At 29.0% G+C, this 14,686-nt stretch overlaps 1 protein-coding gene across 1 annotated transcript; it reads right to left on the minus strand.

Moving 5' to 3' along the window:
* Nucleotides 1–2,363: 2,363 nt before the first annotated feature.
* LOC114387001 (protein trichome birefringence-like 19) lies at nt 2,364–4,086 on the minus strand. The gene is made up of 2 exons (XM_028347094.1): nt 3,456–4,086; nt 2,364–3,266 (listed from the first exon to the last, which is right to left on the minus strand). Exons 1-2 carry the CDS (start codon nt 3,870–3,872, stop codon nt 2,469–2,471), a joined length of 1,215 nt encoding a protein of 404 aa, XP_028202895.1. The 5' UTR covers nt 3,873–4,086; the 3' UTR covers nt 2,364–2,468.
* Between the last annotated feature and the right edge of the window lie 10,600 nt (nt 4,087–14,686).

Here is a 14,686-nt window from a genome sequence, read left to right on the forward strand (position 1 = left end):
ACGGATACTAAAATAAAAAAGTTGATGTAGTATAAAAACCAAATGATTAATTAACCCTCTAGTAAATGAAAAAAAAAAAGGTGTTATTAATGATTAATTACTTACACTATTTATGAGGCATAGCAAGGACTCCACTTGATTTCTCGCAATTGAGTCTCCAACAAAAGCCATTGACTTTCCCTTGACAAGTTTCAAGAAATGAGATGCATCAAACAGAAGAAGCTCAGTTCATGGGCCTTCCGTCTCCATTTGAGGAACTCTCTGTCGGGTCTTCCGTGCATGAAGCAGTTCTACTTGTCCGTTCTGAAAGGGCAGGTTTCATTGCTGTAGTAAGATTCTTTAGGATAAGGAGTCCAATTTCCAAGAAAATATGTTGCATCTCTTTGTTTCTTTGGTCTCCAACCTACTGGCATATATCTTGGAAGATGATTGATTTGAGGTTTTGATGAGAGGAAGAAGGAGCACGATAACAAGCAAAGTGAGTGGTAATAGGAACACATTGAACATATAATCCCTTGCCTCAAATTTCAGGGCTTACCCAACACCTGAATTAATCAATAACCGCTGTGCTGAATAACTTCTACCGTTCTACCGTAGTGCTACTCTGAAGGTGTTTATAGCAGTTAACCAGTTTTTGTTACCTATTATTATTAGTTCAGGTTTCTGTCCTGACTTATTAAGCAATGCTGCTATAGTACTATGGAACTGAGGAAGCTTCAACTTGCACAAATAACACTTAAAATTTAGAATAGTAATAAATTTATTAATAAAATTTGGAGCGTGTTACATGTTCGCTGGACTTGGCTCGATGGGTAAAGCGCAGACCTTTTGTTTATTACAGTACTTTCATGAAGTAGTATTTTTTACAAATAATATCCAGTGTGTTTTCGAATATTGATTAAGAAATTAAAAAATTTATTAAATATGTAAAATTATATTTTTTATGATTTTTATAATAAATATTTTTTTTCTGCACTAATTACACATGTTGTTAATATCAAACTAGGATTTATTACTAATTTGCTCCTAAACTGCTTATTGCCGCAATCATAGTCAGTCCTATTATTGTCTTGGTTATTGCAATGGCGCTCTGTTCTGAACTGCTCAAACACTGACCCTAATTATACTGCCAGATCAAAACACTCCATATAATAATATATTTAGCACGTGTTACATGAAGAATATCGAGGGTCTTGCCTGTATTTTTGTTTCCTGTATGCTTGATGCATATAAATTCTTTTCGTCTATCTTTCGTAATCGATGGTTCTAATTGAAATACCTTATAAGATAGTAGCATTTTTCTTCCCAGAGATTCAAATTGTGCAGTGCTTGATTGTATTACTTTCATTTTGAAATACTAAAATATACTACCAAGTTTTTTCTTGAAATTTATTTTTTATAAAAAAAAAAATCATTTCATTTTGTAACCCATATAGGATACTCAGAAAACGAGTAGAGGAAGAAAGATAAAACCAAAAATAATTAATATTTTTATATTATAAATTGATAAATACTAAACAGTTTTAAAAATCAATGGAACGATACTGGTTTAACGAAAAGAGCTCTAAGGAGCAGTTGAGTTGATTAGGTTCTTATGTCAATCACAAATTATTAAACTTTGATAATATATTCAGCCAACTAAATGTTGAAAAAGGATTAAATTAAACCATCCTAGATTTGGAGGATACCAACCATGGCCAAGGAGTATGTTATGAGTTTCTCTAGGACCATCCTGACCGTCAACAAAGATTCATTTACGAAAAAATAAAACCTGAACGGGCGCGATTAATTAATTTAGTCGTTGTTTAGCACTAACTTTAGAACGCGGAAACGGTTTGATAGATACTTGAATGCGATTAAAAGAGAGAGACGGAAAAATAAAGACAAAATGCCTTAGATTATTTTACACAAATTGAAAAAAATTGATGAATAAATAAAAAGAAATAATAATTTTATAAAATTAATATTATTACATGAAGGTTGAAGAAAATAAAATTGAGAGAAAAAACACTTATAATGATATCTCTTTTTCTTTGTTTAGTTGAAGAAAAAATAAAGAAAAATTGATTTAAAAAAACATAAAAAAAATGTTTCCCTTCAATTTAAATTTCAAATTTTTTTCCTCCCTCCTTCTCTTTTCTCTCTGCCAAACATAGGATTAGATTACTATTACTATTTATAATAGAATTATAAATTTTTATTAAGTAATTATTTTGTAATACCGACATAACAATTACACTCCAGTTAGAAATCCTACGCAACCCTGAATTAGAAGCAAAACAAAAAAGGTTTTAACTAGCCCGGGCAAGAAACTATCTGACCAGTTTTAACTTATAAGAAATTTGTTCCTGTCCACCGCCCTATTCAAATCATCATTCCCATTTATTCACTATCATGATTCCTGAATAAATATTTGTTTTGGGTGTTGAAAACTTGAAATCACCTCCAACAATTCAAAATACTACAGATCATAACATGTTACCTTTATGTTTATGCTGTATTTCAGCTTCCAATTTCATCAAATACAGCAAAAACTCATTCCAAGTGTCAACAGCACCTGGGGAGCACCAGTGAACACAGTCATTCACATTCAAATTGTTATTATTATTCCCCCCAAGCCTAAACCTACCGGGGTGTGCATCAGCCCTCATCCCCATTGCATCAGTTATATCTATCAAACCAAACCGCAAACCCTTTTCTCTCGCTGCATTAAACTCCTCCACTTGTATCTGATGCAACGCTTCCACAATATCCCCATTTTCATAAACCCCCTTTTCTTCAAATGGCTTTGTTCTGTTACAAGTCCCACCTTCATTCCACGCCCCGTTCTCAAAGTGCTCCGGAGAGTGAGTCACCAAAAAAGCCAACCCCTTGAACCCTTCAAGCTTTCTGATAGTCCTAAAAGCTGTTTGAAACGCCTTCTTGTACCCATAGTAGTTAAGCTCTGTACTGTTCTCGCATTTTTGACACCCGACAACTTGCCCCTTCTCATAGAACGTTAATGGTCGGAAGAACCACTGTCCCGTTGAGAACACCACAAAGTCAAAATCTTTAATTTTGCTTCTCCATGCTTCATCTGCCTCTTCTAGATAAAGCTTCGTGGCGCTGTAGAAACCACGACCAGTGGGATCTGAGTCGTTGAACTTCACTAAAAATGGTGACCACATTGTTGTAACTGTAAAATTGTAATCAGGCACGAACCACCATCTGAAAAATATGTTATCGTTTGATGTATATTTCTCTGTAATGTCCTCGGGATGTGCAACCTGGTAGAGTAAATGAATAAATAATCACATCTATGAAACCTGTCCTAAAGGGTCAAGTTACCTTTCATAATGTAATCAATAATCATGCTCCAAAAATCATTAGAGAGGAAAGTAATCTAATTGTAATTCTAAGGATGGAAATTAATCAATTAAGAAAACTATTATTAATGATTAGTAGTAATCACTTACAGTATTTATGAGGCACAGTAAGGACTCTAGTTGATTTCTCCCCATTGAGTCTCCAACAAAGGCCATTGACTTTCCTCGTACTAGCTCCAGGAACTGAGTCGCATCAAACAGAGGAAGCTCACAATGATGAGGTTTCCACCTTAATTTGAGGAAATCTCTGTCGGGTCTACCATTCTTGATGCAATTAATCTGGTCTAATATGAAAGGGCAGGTTTCATTGTTGTAGTAAGGTTCTTTGGGGTAAGGAACCCAGTTTCCTGAAAATATGTTGCATCTCCTTGTTTCTTTGGTTTCCAAGTTGCTGGCATATGTCTTTGGAGATGATTGAATGAAGTTTCTGAACAGAGGAAGGAGTAGCACGATGAGAAACAGAGTGAGGGGTAATAAGAACGCACCTTTGGGAATGCTTCCTGACATCTTCGTCGCCTCAAACTTCAGAACTGGGCAAATACCTCTGGATTAATCAGGAAGCGTTGTGCTAAATACTAGCATGTACTAGTACCCTTCAATGTTTTTGGAATATACTACTCATCTACTAACTCTTAACTCTGAAGCTGTAGATAGATAGGTTAAGTAGTTATTTTATTGCAGATATCTGTTCTGAATGTGTATTGATTTGCAGCTGGAACCAACTTTGGAAGCTTCAGCTTCTTGGAGCAGGTGATAATTTATAAGTAAAAATGGTCAGAATAATTCTTTTTTTAATGTTTATTATAAAAAGAAAAAATAAGTACCAAATACTAGTAGTAAGTATTATTTTAATGTTTCAATGTAATAGTATCATTTTTTTTTTACTTATATTCTTAGTGTAATATTAATATTTATATTAGTTTTGTAAAATCTCATTTATTTACTAAATTGTCTTGGGTTGTACATAAAAAACAAACTTTGAACGACGTTTATTATGAGATTGAAAGAATAGATGCTAGTAATCAATATTACGATGACTAGTTAAGAAACTAAGAAATGTTTAATATACATTATAAATTATAAAAAAAAAACTTAATGAGAAATTATTGCCTTTTATGATTACTCATATATAGTCTTTTTTTATAAAAAAAATAATTTGTGTTTTAGAAATATAAAATTTAATTAATGTTATTTTCTTAATTGTATTCTTATTCAATATTCTATAATAATTTTATGTTTTTTACTAAATTTTAGTGTGTAAAAATATATTGAAAAGAATGTGTCTGGAATATTAACCTGCTTAAATTTTTTTGCCAAATATCTTGTTATTATAAAGTATTTACTTAGTTTATCAATAATTAAATTCTATATTAAAAAATTTGCTTGATCTCCCATAATGATATTATACCTTCCAATCACATGTTTTCTATTAACAAGGCAAAGTTTTCTATAAAAAAAATTGATATTTATTTTTCTCAAATTTAATTACTTTAAAAGAATAGTATTCATGCTTTTTATTCTATTTGTCTTATAATAATTGTTCGTCCTAACTTTTACAACAAATTAATAAATAGATGAAAAAAAATTTAATTTTACTATGAAAAAGTAAATAATATTATATTAAAAAAATTAAAATAACAACTACCATTTTAAAATTTATTTTTTCTTATACGATAATTATTTTTAATCAAGAGGAGTATATTTTAAAGTCTTGTGAGCACGGATTCAAAAATTAAAAGAAGAAAATTTTTACTCCATATTAGCAAAACATATGTAAGCCTATTTAAAAATTATAAAAGAGTACAATTTTATACATTTAAATAAAAATTACAGAAAATTGATTATCATTTGTCTATTTTAATCACTACCATAAATGTTTTCTAATTGAATATTTATTACTCGCACTTAATTTAATAAGTATAATAAATGTTTATTAAATACTATTCAATTAAAAATACGTTTTTTCATGACAATACTTCCTTTGAGTTTATATATAAGGGAAAAAGAAATCAATTTAAATATAAATAAATCTGATTAATTTTATTTTATTTAATATTATTATTTTTAAAATATTTTTTTATTCATGATAGTAAATTTTCATCAAAAATATTTTAAAATTAATCTTATTTTTATTTGAAATTAAAAAAAATTAAATAATATTAACTAATTTTTTAAATTAATATAAAATTAATTATTTTTACTTATACATCAATCAATGCTCGAGTAATAAATTGATTAATGTGGAAGGCTCTTTTTCCAAACTGTTATGCACCGCAAGGGTAAGCTACAACTTCAACACAGTATTGTACAAAAAAAAATTGATTAGGAGAGAGATTGCATTTAATATTTGGCACATGTTACAACTTACATGGAGGAAATCTTGGATCTTGATTTAGTGGGATTAGGTATTCCATGACTTGGATGACGACATGCGTTTGACTCGTTTGGCTTGGTTGGATTATTCTATTTAGGCCAATATAAATTAGGAGGGGTTTAGTTTGTTTTTTTTTTTTCTATATAAAATTAATTTAGAATTTTTTCACATTAATTCTTATTTTTATAAATTAATAATGTCTTAGACTTGTCCAGAGTCTAACTTTATATTGCATTGGAAGAATTTTAAGAACCTTACTTTATCTTTTCAGGTACAGTTGGATTATTCTATTTAGGCCAATATAAATTAGGGGTTTAGTTTGTTTTTTTTTTCTATATAAAATTAATTTAGAATTTTCTCACATTAATTATTATTTTTATAAATTAATAATGTCTTAGACTTGTCGAGAGTCTAACTTTATCTTGCATTGGAAGAATTTTAAGAACCTTACTTTATCTTTTCACGTACATAACTAATTAATAGTTTAATGTTAATAGATTAAAAAAATTAAATTTAATACAAATATTTGAAAAAGGAACAACAGTATGTCTCATTAATAATAACGGTAATTTTAAAAATATGTAAATTTAGGATAAATTTAATGCAACTAGTTAATTTTTATTTAACTAGATATTTTTCTTAAATAAACAATATATATTAACGCAAAAAAGCTCAAATCAAAATTTACAAGAGAAACCAATTAAGCAGTGATAATTGCGAAATCTGAATTAAATTGATAATCAATTTTGACTAATAATAAATGTAATTTTTTCACTTTACTATTGTTTTTAATTAAATAACAAAAAAATTAACATCTTTATAATTTTTTATTAGTAAAAGTCAAAAGAAGAAGATTTTAAGTGCTTTAGAGAAAAATTGACGCAAGAAGTGAAGAAAAAGTCTTGAAGAAGAGTTGAAAGAATTAGATAGCTTACTAAGCGCGCAATTTAGACTTAGCCCGCAATCTTGCTTAGTGCGCAACCCAGACTTAGCGCGAATAAGGCTCACGAGGAAGACCAAATATGTGCTTAGCGCGAAGTCAACGTGAAAAGTAAGTTACCTTAGACTTATAAAAAGAATAGAAAGCATAAGGAAAATACTCACTGAGTCTCAAAGTTCTCTAGTGAAGAAATTCAAAACATGAGTCTCTCCCTTAAGGGAAACCCTCTTTCCTTAGTCATTCATCCCTTTCTTGCTCCTAATCATCCGACCCCTTATTTCATCTATAGTAACCCCTGAAGTGTAAAGTTTCTCATGGTTATAAGAGGCTATAATCCTTTTGTTGGTAACCTGGAGGTCAAATTCTTGTAATGTAATTTTTTTCCATTATCTATTTAATGCAATTATATTTCTATTACTCTTCTCCGTGTCTTTCTGATATTATGGTTTGACCATCCAGGTAATGTTTAGAGGGTAATGCATTGAAAAATGGTTATTTTCTAAAGGACTAAGAAAAGGTATCTAAATAAATTCATTGCTAGAAATAGATTGACATTTGTATTGTCAAATAATTTTTGCATCTTTTATCTTAATGCGATTTGTTATTGTTATCTCTGTAAAGAAATTTGGGAAAAAAAAATAAATAAATTAGGTTCTTCGTGCGAGAAACCAAGGATAAAGTATCCTAATAGATGTGGGTGGAAACAAGAATTTCATTAAATAGAGAAAATCTTTTACATTACATTATAAGTAGATTTGACATGCTAGGCTCCAACATTATCACACTCTGATTTCATCCTTTTGCATTTCAATTATTATTTATTTTTCTTGTTATCTTTTTCTTTGTCTTACTCTAAATTTTACACTTTCAATTCTTTATCTTTTCTTCTTCTACTTTTTCTCATTGCTTAATATTTGGGTTTACATCACTAAAGTAAAACCATAGTCTATGTGGATTCGACACTTGAACTTCTATTTTAATCTTTACTACTTGTGATAAAATTAGTACACTTACCAATAAGTTAACAAATAGTGATAGCAAGTCTTAACTGAGAACATTCTCTGTCCACTCCCAAATCATAGAATTTTGGCTAGGTTGGTAGCTTAAAGGAATAGACAAAATCTTTTGTGGTTTGGTGGGGAAAGATGGTTTTGATCTTATTGACATCACACCTGTGATCTCTTTATCAATAATCTCCTATGCCCCCATAAGTTTAAACACTTCACTAAGGATAATAACATCATGCATTCTCACATCAATAGTATCTGGGATCCAACTATCCCTCCAAATCTACACCTTAGAGTCATCTCCTATACGTCAAAAAAACACCTTCTGTCACCACCTCCTTAGCTGACAAAATACTCGTCCAAGTAAAACTTAGGTGAAAAGCAAAAACCCATTCCACCTTAAGACTTTGATTTGGATAAGTGGTTCCAAGACAACCAATGCCTCTTTCTTGGCTGACATGCTATTGATTTGGGTGCATAAGCGAGTTTGGGATCTTGTAATGTACATGGGAATAGCCTGAAAGATAGTTTTAATCAACATCCATCTTCTCGCTTTGGATAAAAACCTCTCCTTTCGGCCCTTCAACTTCTTCCACATCTTATCCCTGATGAAGGTAAACACGTCGCCCTTGGATCTTCCAATAAGGGTTGGCTAGCCCAAGTACTTCTCAGGATCTCTAACTACCTTAATATTCAAAAACATCTCTAACTCATTTGACAGGACAGTTGGAACATTTCAACTAAAAGAGATCTCGATCTTGTATAGGTTGATTCTCTAATCCAAAGTTTGCTCGTAGCCCTTAATCACCTGAAAGATGTGAATTGCTTTGACTTGGTTTGTTTGGCCAAAGATAATAGTTTTATTTGTCAATTATTTAATTGAATCTTAAGAAAATATTGAAAGGTAATTTTTTAAAAAAGATGTAACCACTTTTATGAAAAGTTATTTTAAATAGTTTCTTTTAATTAAATTTATATTTCTAATTTTTTTTTTATTATTTTGAAATGCTAAAACAAAAACATAAAAATTATTAAAAAGGACTTTTAAGAAGAAAAAAAATTGATTCTCTCACGAAAAAATTGTAACAAAGGTGCCCTTATCATAATAAATAAGGTGGATTGAGATGAAATTTCTTACTTATTCTAACAAAAAGTTGAACTTTTTTTTTTAAGGAAATAGACTTATATTATTGAGATAAGAAGACAATTTCACGTGCATAACATAATGCAAAAGGAATACCTTGATAAAACCAATTCTTAGGCCAGCACGTCATTATAAGTAGATGTTAATTTTGCAAGCTTATCTGTAAGAGGGTTCTTAATTCCCTCTGTCAATGGTTATTAAAAGTTGAAACTCTACCAAATTAAAAATACTATAAATTATTAAAAATAAGAAATAAAATGAAAATATCATAGTATTTTGTAATTTAAAGTTACAAAACAGAAAGTAAAAACAAAACATTTTTTTAAACTAAATGAATCCTTATCTTTATTAACTTGCTTTCATTTTTGTCTTTTATTAAATAATTTAAAACCTACTTAAAAATGTTATACAACACTGTTGCCTAGGATCAGACCCGCATCATCCGCCTGATAGACAAAAATACTTACTACTATACTACAACAACTTTTTATTTTAATTTAGGAAATTGTAAGTATTAATGGACAAATCAAACGTAAAGCGACCTCCAGGTGTATACTACGTAAATATAAATTCAGCACAATTGATCTAATAGTTTACAATATTTTTCCCGATCAAAATATTAATTGGATTCGATCAGGTTAAACGTCTAAAATGCATTGGATTGGGCTCAGTTGGGCCTCTCGTATGGTTTTCGTTTGGTATGGGCTTTTATTAAGGCCTCCATTTAATATGAGCTCTTTCAGCTGGGGAGGGAAGCCGAAAATAAAGGGATTTTCTTCTTTCTTCCTGCACCCAGCATTTTTTCAATACACCCAGCAGTGAGAGGAAAAAATAAAAAATATCCTTACATATAATCCCATACAGATTTCATATGAGGTTTACAGATTGACAATCCCTACGATCCATATTATATTAAATTAAACTAATAGGCTAATTATGTTAAAAAAAAATTAATGTCACCATATATAATACTAAAATTTCTAATGTATATTTAATACACTTATAAATTTACATAATTAATTTTGTAACAATTAAAATTATGGTTTTTATTTAAACTTGATTTTTATTTAAAATTTATATATGTAAAAAAATACATTAGAAAGTCACAGGTTATATGTATATTAATTGTTATAAAATTTATTATGTAAACTTATATGTGTATTAAATATACATTAAAATTTTTATTGTTATATATAACGATATTATTTATTTTTTTAACATAATTGACCTATTAGTTCAGCTGGTTAGAGCGTCATACTAATAATGTAAAAGTCATAGCTTTGAGACCTACATGAGCCTTGAGTCTGGATTGATAATCTACATAGACTATACATAAGGGTAATGTTGGAATTATAAAAATATGTTGAGTGTAAAAGAAAATTGGCTGGTGCAAGGAAAAAATCCCAAAAATCAACCACTAAAGTCCAATAAATGGGAAGTTAGAGCATCTGCTATCTATATGGCCTTGGGCTTGAGCCCATGAGTGCGTTTATGCCGAAAAGGTTCTTGTTACCTTCCCGTTCCGAAAATTTATTAAAAGCTCAAACTTTGAGCTCAATCAGAAGAAAAGGATCCTAAGTTATCAGCAAATAAGTTAGTCTTCTACTTCATACTTGATAGACGTAAAATCAGTTATAGACTTTTTCTTAAATTTTAAACTTTTTTTTATAAGGAAAGATTTTATTGAAATGTCTAAGTTAAGCAAAGATGTGGCCAACTCAACCAAAATGATACAAGTTATATCCAAAACAGTTTCTAAAAATCGCCCCAAAAGACCTAGAAAACGCCACCCACCATGCGTATACTGCTAACGACATAACATTTAAAACTTAAATAGTGTAAGGTTTCATATTTGATTATTAACTATAATCTATAAACATTTGCTTAATTTAAACTTCTAGTCAAGTAAGCTATGCTACTGCCTAGCCTTTAGAAAACTCGAGAAATTAAAATGTTTTGAGAGATAACATGTTCAAAACAAGAAAGACACACAGTAAACCTATAATAGGCATTAATCTGTTTCAACACTTAGCTGAAAAATTAAACCACTAGTGGGGTCACTGCTTCAGCTTTGAAACTGTCCACACACACTCATTGCATGCTTCAGCATTTCTAATCCATAACCAGCTACACTTTCTTTTTTTGGATAATCAAACCAGCTATTAGTTATATATATAGCTTATGAAAGGTATTTTTGGCGTAGAGATAGTTTTTTTGCCACAAATGATGCATATGATGGCAGAGACATTCTTCTGACGCAGATCTTCTTTCTTAAAAGACAAACCACTGCGAGATTTCAGTCACTATGAACTTTCCCTTTTCTCTTTTCAGCCCCAAAACTAAAATTAAGGAGACCATACAAGGAATCAGTTGAAATTTTACACATTGACTTTAAACCTTTTGCTTTTCTTCTTACCCCATTTGTGTGGTTTGTTGTTTCAATCATTGATCAAACAATGTAGAATTTCATGACATTACAAGTTACAATAACATGAGAAAGAAATTCTAAGGAGGGCTTGAAGGAAGAGACATTGTTATTGGAAAGCTGGCCACTTTAGGAAGAATAAAAGAGTGTAGCATTGTAGGGTCCCTACTATACTATACTACGCCTGAAATTTCAGCAATTAATTGGAGACAAGTGAGAAAGATCGTGGGGGCCAGTTCACGTGGTTTTGCTATTCTCTCACTTGTGTTACGGGATTTAAAAGCATTTTGATAGTGACTGGGGGATTTTCTCTTCAGAATTCCAAATCATAAAGCAACTCATATTCAGTGCATCACGCATAAGCCAACTTTGCTAGCTTTTCCATTTCCATGACTAGACATTACTACATAGCCGTTAGATAAAAAAGCGACTTAATCGGCCACAAATATATCACCTAAAGATAATTAAAGTCTCCAATTTTGGTTTATATTGCTTTCAACCAGTCTTGTCTATATCATTTGGCATAGGTAAATTCTAAGTCTAACCCTCCAAAAGATATCGCTAAGTTTGATAAAAGTACTCGAAGTGTTAGCTCAAATTTTCTTTTTTTAAAAAAGATTAAAAATTGAAAATTTTATTAAGAGAAAAATGATGATAGACTGTATAAAATTTTATTTTATATAATTATCTATCATAGACATGGATATGATAAAATTATCAATTATGTATGATAAATTTATTAATTTTTTTTAAAATAATTCAAATAACGATTTATAATTAGATGATAATATAAATAAGCTTTAATTAATTAATAGTCAAAATATGCTAATTAAAAATTGATAACTAGTTTATAAAATAATTAAGATTATAGTTTTTGTAGTGCATAAAATAAATTTTTATTTTATATGATATTTTAGGATATATATATATATATATATAGTTATAATCTCTCTCTTCTCTTTATGCAAAAACCTTGTAACTTCAGCATGATATCAAAGTGGTGCCATCTATTGTGACTTATCCATCGTTATTCCATTGTCAAGTTTTCACTTGAAGCTCTATGTTTGTTTTATGTCTGCCATGAATAAATTTATCAACATATTAATTAAGTCTCTATCTCTTATTGTGTGCTGGTTTAGTTTTCTGAGGCTGCCAATATATGGCCCTTCCTTTCAAAGGGTGGTCGTAAGGGGAACCTTAAGGGTTTCATATATATATAGAGGCTGCCAATATATGGCCCTTCCTTTCAAAGGGTGGTCGTAAGGGGTGCCTTAAGGGTTTCATATATATATATATATATATATATATATATATATAAAGAAAACAGTTTTATATGTATTAAAAAGAGTTTTAATAAATAATGGATAATAAAGAAAAAATAGGACGATATATGACTAATAAAGTAATCAGGTTAACTGGTAGCTTAAAAGAACTGGTTGTTGTGTCTTTGCGTAAGTTATCTTAAATAATTTAAATTTGAATTGAGATAGATTTTTTTTAGCTTAATTTTATACTTGTAGAAAATAAATTATAAAATAAATATTTGATACTTTAAATATTTTTTTTGTAATTTTAAAGCCTATTCACTACCCATTAAGAACTAAAAAATTGATCATATTCAAACTACTTTAAATTAGATTAAATTTAAAGTTAACCCGGTTGTGTTGTAAAAAAAAATATATTATTAGCATAGGACTTGTTTCCTCAAAATGAATTCAATTCAATCGATTAATATTCTCAATGGTAAGTAAAAATAATATGAGGAATTAAACAAATTTTTAAAAAATGTAGGAAGAAATTAATTGTAATAATTAAAAAATGAAATCCTTTTAAATAAAATTTATTAAAAATTAAAAATATATATTGAGCATAATATAAAATTGCAAAATACAATTGAACATCAACTCTGAAAATGTATTCTAACCATTAGTTGTTTTACAGATTTAAATGATAACCATTTACTTCCTCTTTATGTTTTTATTTTCTTAATTTAAAAAATATTACATTCGAGCTAAAGCTAGTTTTAATTGTTAGAATAATGTTAAGTGTTAACTAGTGATCACTGGGAATAAATTAATAATCAAACTGAGGACTTTTTCTTTTCAACCTCGACCAATACAAATTGTGCTATGTATATAACATGCATGCTCGTGAATATCATATTATTCTATACGTAAATAAGAATCAATAAAGAGATATTAATGATTTTGCAAACGGGACAAGTAAAGTTTCTGAACATAAAGATTAAGTGCAGAAAATAAGTATTAGATTTTACATTTTCTTTTAAGGTCTTTTAAAGCAAGTTTCTCGTGTAAAACCGGAAAAAAAAATATTAATAACAAAAGAACATGAGACAAGGAGCATAATGTTCATAGCATTTACAAGTTTTTCGTGTAAAGCTTGTTTTACAAATTTTTACTGTTAATTATTTCAGAATCAAATTCATTAAAATTGATATTATTTATCAATAAACACACAGAGACATTTACTATTAGCTATATATATATATATATATATATATATATATATATATATATATATATATATATATATATTGATAAAAAAGAAAATCCCATTACTGCTTGAGCATTCTTTAAAAATATTCTTCAGTTTTGGATCAGAGAGGTTTCATATATGTATTTACGATAATAATGATAATGATGATGATTTCATATGTATTTGCATACTTATAGATTATTTGCTGAATTAATGTTTCCTTGATTGCAAATATTCATCATTGAGACGTGGTTGAGTTGTTTTACTAATTTCCCGATCTATTATTGAACGGCCTTTGCAGGAATTATGCAACATGTTGCGCTTGTGTTGTCAGAACACTTGATGACACATGTTGGAAAATTTGTAGCTACCAAAAAGAACATAAAGAGAAAAATTCAATTAGTAATATATACTGGTTGGAAGTACAGTATTATGAGAGACGGTTTGAAAAGTATAACATTTTAAAATTGTAGGTTAAATTACACAACATTAATTTATTGTACTTGTTTCAAATATATTTTACTTTTAAAATGTAGGTTATATTACTTAACATTAATTTATAGCATTATTTAATTTAATCATTGATGTAATCAAACTTTGCTTACCGTATCAAGCTTTTACTTCTATAGTCTGTTACAGTAAATTTAATTAGAACTCTTAGAAGTATCAACTATTGTTTTTTTTATAAGTATTTCAATCAAACTATTTACATTATAAAATTTCTTCAGCCACTTATGATACTGCGCGAACCAATTTTTATAGACCATCAATTAAAATGCTGAATAGATGTTTTACTGCATAGCTAGAAAAATAGATTATTAGTACGTATGAATTCATGTTTATCTCTTTTAAACATGAATTGTTTGTATTTGAATAATGTGCAAGTCTTCTAAGATATAACAATTTTTTTCCTCTGCAAAAAAAAAATAAAATTC

This window comes from Glycine soja, chromosome 15, assembly GCF_004193775.1.
Source record: "Glycine soja cultivar W05 chromosome 15, ASM419377v2, whole genome shotgun sequence".
Taxonomy (NCBI): domain Eukaryota; kingdom Viridiplantae; phylum Streptophyta; class Magnoliopsida; order Fabales; family Fabaceae; genus Glycine; species Glycine soja.

Excerpts from the sequence above, each read along its gene's own strand:
- LOC114387001 (XM_028347094.1), bottom strand. The coding sequence starts at position 3,872 with ATGTCAGGAAGCATTCCCAAAGGTGCGTTCTTATTACCCCTCACTCTG. Across the intron at positions 3,267-3,455 it reads TACTGTGCCTCATAAATACT|GTTGCACATCCCGAGGACAT; the intron begins GTAAGTGATTAC and ends TTACTCTACCAG.